The sequence below is a fragment of the Cynara cardunculus genome, assembly GCF_001531365.2.
Source record: "Cynara cardunculus var. scolymus isolate 2C chromosome LG 15, CcrdV1, whole genome shotgun sequence".
In the NCBI taxonomy this organism is placed as follows: domain Eukaryota; kingdom Viridiplantae; phylum Streptophyta; class Magnoliopsida; order Asterales; family Asteraceae; genus Cynara; species Cynara cardunculus.
In genome coordinates, this window is record NC_037542.1 from 10459279 (window position 1) to 10467564 (window position 8286).

The 8286-nt window shown below is 39.2% G+C and overlaps 2 protein-coding genes across 2 annotated transcripts; both read left to right on the forward strand.

Annotated features, from left to right (window-relative positions):
• Positions 1-1732: 1732 nt before the first annotated feature.
• LOC112528515 (formin-like protein 3) lies at positions 1733-5681 on the forward strand. Its single transcript, XM_025139545.1, has 6 exons — positions 1733-2405; positions 2722-2819; positions 2880-3241; positions 3591-3790; positions 3873-4108; positions 4296-5681. The coding sequence occupies exons 1-6, from the start codon at positions 1733-1735 to the stop codon at positions 5679-5681; spliced, it is 2955 nt and encodes a 984-aa protein (XP_024995313.1).
• Positions 5682-6612: 931 nt separating this feature from the next.
• Positions 6613-8078, forward strand: LOC112527689 (STOREKEEPER protein-like). Its single transcript, XM_025138456.1, has one exon. The coding sequence runs from the start codon at positions 6731-6733 to the stop codon at positions 7892-7894; it is 1164 nt and encodes a 387-aa protein (XP_024994224.1). The 5' UTR covers positions 6613-6730; the 3' UTR covers positions 7895-8078.
• Positions 8079-8286: the final 208 nt, after the last annotated feature.

The following is an 8286-nucleotide window of genomic DNA, read 5'->3' on the forward strand; positions in this document are numbered from 1 at the left end:
TCTTCTAATTCTTCTTCCTAAATCCAATCAAACTTTTCAAGCCATCGAGAATTTCCCCCTCAACCCCCAATTTCTTTCATCATTAAACTTTCATAATCCCACCTTTTTCCCAGCATTTGAACTCTATCGGATCAACTGTCCATCGAGTTCTTCATTCAACTCAACTAATTCCCGATACCGATTCCTTTTGTTCTGCATTTGGGGGTCAGAAATGGGCTAGAAATTCCATCTCTTTTTGTCTGAAATTAGGTTTGAATCTTTTCGAATCGTTTTGAAGGCAAAAAGATTTGTGGGTTTTCTTCGAATCTCGTTCTGATTCCCAATTCGCAGAGAAATCTTGTGGAATTCATTCGAAAAAAGAAATTGTGGGTTCTGTTTGTAGATTTCTGTCTGAAACAAGAATCACAACAAAAAGAATTGGGTATTTCGTGAGATTTTGGATCATTTAATTGCAAAAGGGATTCTGGGGTTTGATCGAGTTCATAGGTTAAAAACACAAACAGAGAAATAAGATCACATTTTTGTTGGGAATTTAGTGAGGTTTTGAAATCTTTATATTTTACATAAACAAAAGGGATTTGAGGGTGTTTGGGGAAGAAATTAGAGGCTTGATTCAATGTTCCATTTGGTGTAGTTTTATGACCAAACCATCGATTCAAATGAAAAGGGCTGTGTTGTGGAACGCAACAGTTTACTGTGCCAAACGCCTTGGTTTTGTAGGTGTTTTTGTAGCTCTTTTGTGTGTGTTCTTGGTGGATCCTTTGGAAGGAAATCCATGGGTCCCTAAAGAAACTTCATATGGCAATGGAGGCTATTGGAGGTCTCAATTTATCGATGAAAATACAGTATGATTCCCCATTCATCCTCTCATTTAGATCCATTACTGTGTTCGTTGACGATAACGATTAAATGTTGTATGGTTATCGCGATTTATTTGGTTATTCGTTGTGTTATCGTTTGCGTTCAAATGTGATCTGAAGTCATTCTGTTTGATCAAGTAGATTGATTCCAAATTAAGCTTAGATTGCACTCAAAACATTTGATAATTTGAATGACCGAATGAGAATCTGCATATGTTCAAGTATTTGCATTCATGGGATTGTCGTATTATCGAACATTATATGGTAAAAAGCCGAGGTTCGGACTTGTTCCAAGCGTCACATTTTTGTTGCGTGAGCCCCGTTAATGTGAGCGAAGGAGAATAGAACTGTGACCTGCAAAAACGGAGGATGCAAAATAGAGGAAATGTGTATTAGTCATAAACCAAACCGAGGAGAATGAGCTTCAGACATAATTTCTTTTAAATTCATGACCTTTGAACAGGTTTTGAGGCCTTCTTGTGTTAGGCAGAGGCGTTTCTAAATATGACAAAAAGTTGTATATTTAAAATAAATTAAATAAATCTGTCATAAAACTAGTCTCCTAAATAACCCCTCGGAGGTGGGGTCTAGGGGTGTGTAGACCTGATCTTTACTCCTGATCGTAGAGCGACTTGGAAATCTGTATTAATCATTGACGTCTTATTATTAGTTTTCAATGTGGATCATATTTTCTACCTTTTGGATGGAAATCTGTATTAATCATTGACGTCTTATTATTAGTTTTCAATGTGGATCATATTTTCTACCTTTTGGGATGGAAGAAGGTCTGTGTACATCATACCCCTGGGCGAAGAAGGTCTGTGTACATCATACCCCTGGGCGATCCTAGTTGGCTAGTACCCTGTCTCTATATGGGATATACTGGGTTTGTTTGGTTTGGTTTGGTGTGGATCATATTTGGTGGGTCTAACGAAATGTTTCGTATGCAGCCAACACTATGCTATCGGAAAGAGTTTGAAGAAAATACGATATCCAATGATTGTGACAAAGAAGGGTGGCTAGAAAGTCTTTCCAAGTCATACCGTTCTGATGATCACCGTGGAACGTTTCTCAGGAAACTTCATGATCGTCTACTAAGGAGGCCATGCCCACATCCAATGTCAACAAGCCACTCTCAGGGTAACCTTGAAAACTCACCGTTTATGGTCAAGCATCAACCTATTCGGGCCCTACTTATGTCACCTAAGGATTTGGCGAATCCTTATCCTAGGCCGCATCGTAAGCTTGCGGAGACATCCGGTGCCGGTGGTTCGTTACTTATAATCGTGGTATTGGCAACGGTGGTGACAACATTGGGCATTTTCGCAATGTTCTTGTTTTGTTGTGTTGGACGTGATGCCTTTAAACCGGCAAATGGTCACGAGGCTTCGAAAAATGGTCACGAGGCTTCGGCAAATGGTCAAGAGGACAATAAACCTCTTGTCAACTTACGCCCGAAGGGAAAGAAAGGAAAATTAGGTCATTCATTTGTCTTATTTAATGTTATCATCGTACATCTCGATTTTGGTTTGTTGGTTGCATCATGTAAGTAGGGGTCTTCATGAAAACAACTGCTCTATTCTTTGGGGTAGATATATAGGTTTGCATACATCCCATCCACTCGATGGGTCATTTGGTTAAATGACCTTTTGTTAGATTTTTTTAAATTCATGACGTAGGCAAAAATGTCTAAAAATTTGTCACACAATCATGGATTTAAAAAAATACTTGTTAGAAGGTCATTTAGCTGAATCCAACCCCCTCGAGGGCCCCACCTACAGATTGATATACTGAGCTTGTTTGGTTTGGATTGGTTTCTAGTTTGTTGTCGTTTCAAAGTAGTTGTCTGTTCCTTTTTCAGCTTCTTTGCGAAAATCATTGAGAGGACTATCGATTCGTGCTTCCAACGCCAACAAGAGTCCTTCAAAAGCCGCACCTTTACCGCTCCAGTCAAAGAAAGTCACTCCTCGATCACCACCACCACAACCATCACCACCACCACCACCACCACCACCACAGGAATCACCGCCGCCACCAACCCCAACGCCGCCACCCACCCCACCGCCAACTAGTCCACGAGCAACCTCATCACCACCAGCTCCAGCAGCTCCACCACCACCACCACCACCTATACCCTCTGCTCCGAAACTGCCACCACCACCACCACCGAAGCCTGGTCTCCCACCTCCACCAAACCCAAGTAATATGAAAAAACCACCTGCACCCGGTAATCAAAAAGATACCACCGTTAAGGAGGAAAACAAACAAGCTGGAGAATCCGATGGCACCCAAACGAAGTTAAAGCCTCTCTTTTGGGACAAGGTGAACGCTGTTCAGAACCGTTCAATGGTTTGGCACCATCTTAAAGATGGATCATTCAAGTAACGATCTAAATTCATACATTTCTTTTGTTGTACTCTTGAAATTTAAGAGTTTTACTTGAATACTTTATAAGATAGTATATAATATAGACGAAAGATCGTGTGAGAATATGAGTTAAGATGAAAAGTGTAAGAAGGGATTTGGACCCTTGATCATTTTTAATTCCAAAACATCCCATGAAGGGAGACGATCTAGTTTATCTCATTAGTGTTGATCCGGTGGTTCTCTTTGATTAAGATTGATCCAAGGGTAGAGATGTTCTTACCCTTTTCACTATAACTTTCATTCTCACCGCAACCGAACCCTATATATATATGTATATGTATGACACGCTTTGAAAACGAACAGGGTTGATGAGGAGATGATGGTCGGTCTTTTTGGTTATGTGGCTGCTCAAAACAAGAAAGAGCGTGGGAAGATCGATTCAAACTTACAAGCTCAACCCAAGTTGATTCAGATCCTCGACGCAAAGAAAGCTCAGAATCTGGCGATTCTTCTAAAAGCATTGAATGTGACAACCGAAGAAGTATGTGATGCGGTTAAGAAAGGTGATTTGCTCTATCACAAAAACGCTCGTTGCTTTTGTGTTGTTCAGACTGTTTATTTATCGTCCTACGAATGTGTGATCAGGCACCCAACTTCCGGTCGAGCTTATTTCAACTTTGTTGAAAATGGCACCGAGTCAAGAAGAAGAACTAAGACTTCGGTTATATTGTGGAGACGTTAACCAACTTGGCCCTTCAGAACGTTTCCTAAAGAACTTGGTTGAGATCCCGTTTGCATTCAAACGTCTTGAGGTTTTGTTGTTTATGAGTTCCCTTCATGAAGATTACAATATGGCTAAAGAGTCGTTTGCGACTTTGGAGGTACTACATTTCGTTCATGTAGCTTTTAGATCGTTTATTTAAAAGGTCCATTAAGTATACTGTCCGGACGTTCATGGATGGCGGGCCGTCCTAAAATCTGGGGGTAATTTAGTAATTTCACAGCAATCGAACGAACTTTTTAAGCCTCGAATGCAATTGTTTTGATCATTTTGCAACCAAATAACAGGTAGCTTGCAACAAGCTTAGAAGCAGCAGACTCTTCTTGAGGCTTCTAGAAGCGGTTCTCAAGACGGGAAATCGAATGAATGATGGTACATACCGTGGTGGGGCTCAAGCGTTCAAGCTCGACACGCTTTTGAAACTCTCGGATGTCAAAGGGACGGATGGAAAAACGACGCTCTTATCATTTGTGGTTCGAGAAATTATCCGGTATGAAGGAATCAAAGTGGCTCGGAACCGAAATCCTTCGACCGATAAAACCGAGGACCCGAATGAGGAAACACCGGAATCTCTCGAATCACTCGGCTTAGAGGTTGTTTCCAAGTTGAGCGAGGAGCTTAATGACGTGAAAAAAGCGGCACTTGTCGACGGCGAGAATCTAACGGCCACGGTTTCTAAATTGGGAAATATGTTGAAGAAAACGAAAGAATTTATGAACGAAGATATGAAAACCGCGGAAGCAGCTACTGAATTCAAGGATGCCATCACAAGGTTTCTCGAGTATGCGGAAGCTGATATCACATGGATGATCGAAGAAGATAAACGGATAATGTCGTTGGTGAAGAGCACTGGCGATTATTTCCACGGGAAATCGGGAAAAGACGAGGGGCTACGGTTGTTTGCGATAGTTCGGGATTTCTTGAAATTGTTGGATAATACATGTAACGAAGTGCGGAAAAAGTTGGCGATACAAATGAGACATAATCAAAAGGAGGCTGAGCAGTCATCAGCACGAAACGGGTCAGAGGAAAAAGGCCGAAAACGGGCTTGGCAAAACACGCGTTATAAGATATTGATCATGAGAGACGCGATGAGAGTGATACTCGAATCGATTTACAATGATGACGCCGACCATGAGACATCTCGAATGTCGTCGCTTTCGAAAGAAATCCGTCACCGGTCATTAACGAACGGAAAGGATGGTGAAACGAGGTACGATCCAGAGGAGGAAGGACGAGCGCCAACGCCGCCACCATTGCCGCCGCCGCCTGAAGAAGGCCGAAAAAGGTTTCTGTTGCCAAACATTCGTGACAAACTAGCGCTGCTGACCCTCAACAACCAGCGAACGGATGATTCAGATGGAGATTCAGATGAATGGAGCTCGGATGGCGAGGAGAACGAGGCACAACGCTCACGGACACCATCTGATCGTGATGAAGCAGGTGAAGGGGTTTGGCCAAACAAGCAAGCCGATGATCCGGATTCGTATTTAAATGGGTGGAATTCAGAGGATGGAGAAATGAAGCGAGATGAAACGGAAACAAGCCAAACGAGGTTGTCGTTGTCATCTGAGGCTAACGATGACGATCAACTACTGCCGGCGACCATGGAAGACGATTCAAATGGCGGTGGTTGGAATTCAGAGGATGATTTGAGACGAAATGATGCATAATAAGTCATGATCAACGTTGTACCAAAGTTATTGGAAATCAGCCATTTTTTAATGATTGATTATATGAATTAGACTAGTTTTCGTCAAACATTAATCCTTCTTAAAATCTTCAAACATACAAAACCATATTATATGAAATGTATATATATGTTTTTCTCCATATTTTTCATACATATATTATGTACCCAACTATATAGAATTATTTTTATTTTTATTAACTTGAGATATATATGTAGTTTCCAAATTCTTTTAAATTTCATTTTTAAATGTTTACAAAATTTGTGAAATAAGAATATTATATGGGTTGGGTTGGACATATTCAAGACATTTGAACAACTTAATTTAAGAAAAATTACAATCCATCCCAAAACAAATCGTGCAAGTTTGGTGGGTTGAAACTTTGGTACATTATTTTACAATCTAGTCAGACGTTTATGTTTAAATAAAGTAAGATCAAAATGAAAACATACAGAAAAGACTAACAAACTAAAAAGAAGTTGAATGTTCGTGAAAATAAGAAAGTAAAAATTACGATTGAATTTGTAATATAATTTCAAATATAGATAAGTACGGCTGAATCAAATGTTTAATGTACATATATTATTGAATGACTAAACAATCATATTAAATTCATAGTATAGAAAGACTATACCGTGTTCATCGAGTTAAGTTGGGTTCAAATTATCCTAACCCAATTCTAATTCAATAGCTTCGGTTTAACTCAATTTTATATCAACTATGTATCGAATTAATTTTGACTTGAGTTTTTTTTAGATTTACAAGTTGGGTCGATTTTTGACAACTTATTAATGCTTTAAAATTTTATATTTTAAAAAACAATTCTTTAAAAAGTAAAATTAATTGTTTTAGAATATGAATTGGTTTATTTATGTTTCTAATTGAAGCTATTTCTGTTTGTGTGTTGGGAGCCCAAGAGCCCGCATTAAAACCCTAATCTTTACCTGTTCATAATCCAAACCAAATCTCTGCTTCGGATTTAAACCCTCCTTCATGTCTTTCTTTTCCTTCATATTTTAATCAATTCGTAAATGGCTTCCAAGCGTTCTACTCCTCTTGATGATCCTCCATCTGCTTCGTCTGATGATGATGAAACGGAGGACGAACAAGAAATTTTGACACACAAAACAAACGAAGAATCATCAACTGAAGAAGAAGAAGAAGAAGAGGAAGAGGAAGAGGAATCTGAAGAAGAACCCCAAATCCAAAATCCCCTTGAAAACCCTAAAATCAAAAACCCTAATTCAAAAGTAGTTGAATCATCATCCGAAGAAGAAACACCTACTCATGTGGAAACTTCTGTCGAAAACCCGAAAACCCTAACTCCCAAATCGTCTTCGGTCTTCGACTTCGACGCGGATCCTGATTTCAAATCGCCTACTGCTTCAGATTTCGCTATCAAACCTTCCAAAAAAATTAATGTTCATGAAACCCCTGAAAAGACACCCGCATCAAAGCGCCTTTTTTCTGAATCAGATCTCAAGGAGAAAAAGAAAATCAAGGTCTCGAATGGGGATGTTGATGATGAAAAGAAGTCTGTCATGAAAAGGGTTTGGAGCGATGATGATGAGCTTTTATTGTTGCAAGGATTTATCGATTATCAATTGAAAAAAGGGTGTTCTCCCTTATCGGATATGGATGGTTTTTATCAGTTTACGATGGATTCTCTTCCAGGGAATGCTTCAAAGAGCCAATTGTATGAGAAAATTAGGAGATTGAAAAAGAAGTTCAGAGTTAACTCTGAGAAAGTGAGTAGTAATGGTGAAGATCATGTGTTCCCTAAGCCGCATGAACGTAAGCTATTCGAGATTTCAAAGAAGATATGGGGAATTGATGGGTGTGAGAGCGTTGGTGGATCGAATGCGAATGTGAAATCTAAAACTAAAACCAAGCCCAAAATTGAAGTGAAAGAGGAGGAGGATGAAGATGATGGAAGGGAAGCTAAAATTCAAGATTTTGAGACTTTGTATCCATATTTGAATGCTGGATTGAACTTGCAAGTTTCATCATCTTTGAATTTTCCGACGGGTGTTGTCCATTTGATCAAGGAAAATTTGAGTTTGATTGGGGAAGCTAAAGCAAAAGAACTGGATGAGAAATGGGAGGCTCTTTTTGACAATGAGATCATGCTACGAAAGAGGAGAATTGCATTGCTCAGTAACGTAGCCGATTTGGGGACATCACTAGGTAAATGAATTACCTTTGACTCATACAACTATGAAACTTGTGCTTTAGCTGTTTATCTTAGTACTCTGCTTTTTCCTTTTTGTAATTTTATCATGTTCAATTTATGATACCATCTATGGTTTGTTCATTACCCATGGCATTATCTTTGACTACAAATCAATCATTTGAGCCTAAACTTACTCTGGAAGCTACGAGAATGACTGGAACTCGTGCTTTTATGATTTACCTCATTGCGCTTCATATCTTTATGTATTTTATCAGGTTAAAGATGTTTAATTTATGATATTATCTATGGTTTGTTCATCACCCATGACATAATCTTTAACTACAATCGATAGTTTGAGCCTAAAATTACTTTGGAAGCTACATGAATGATGGGAGCTTTATTGGTAATTTGCCC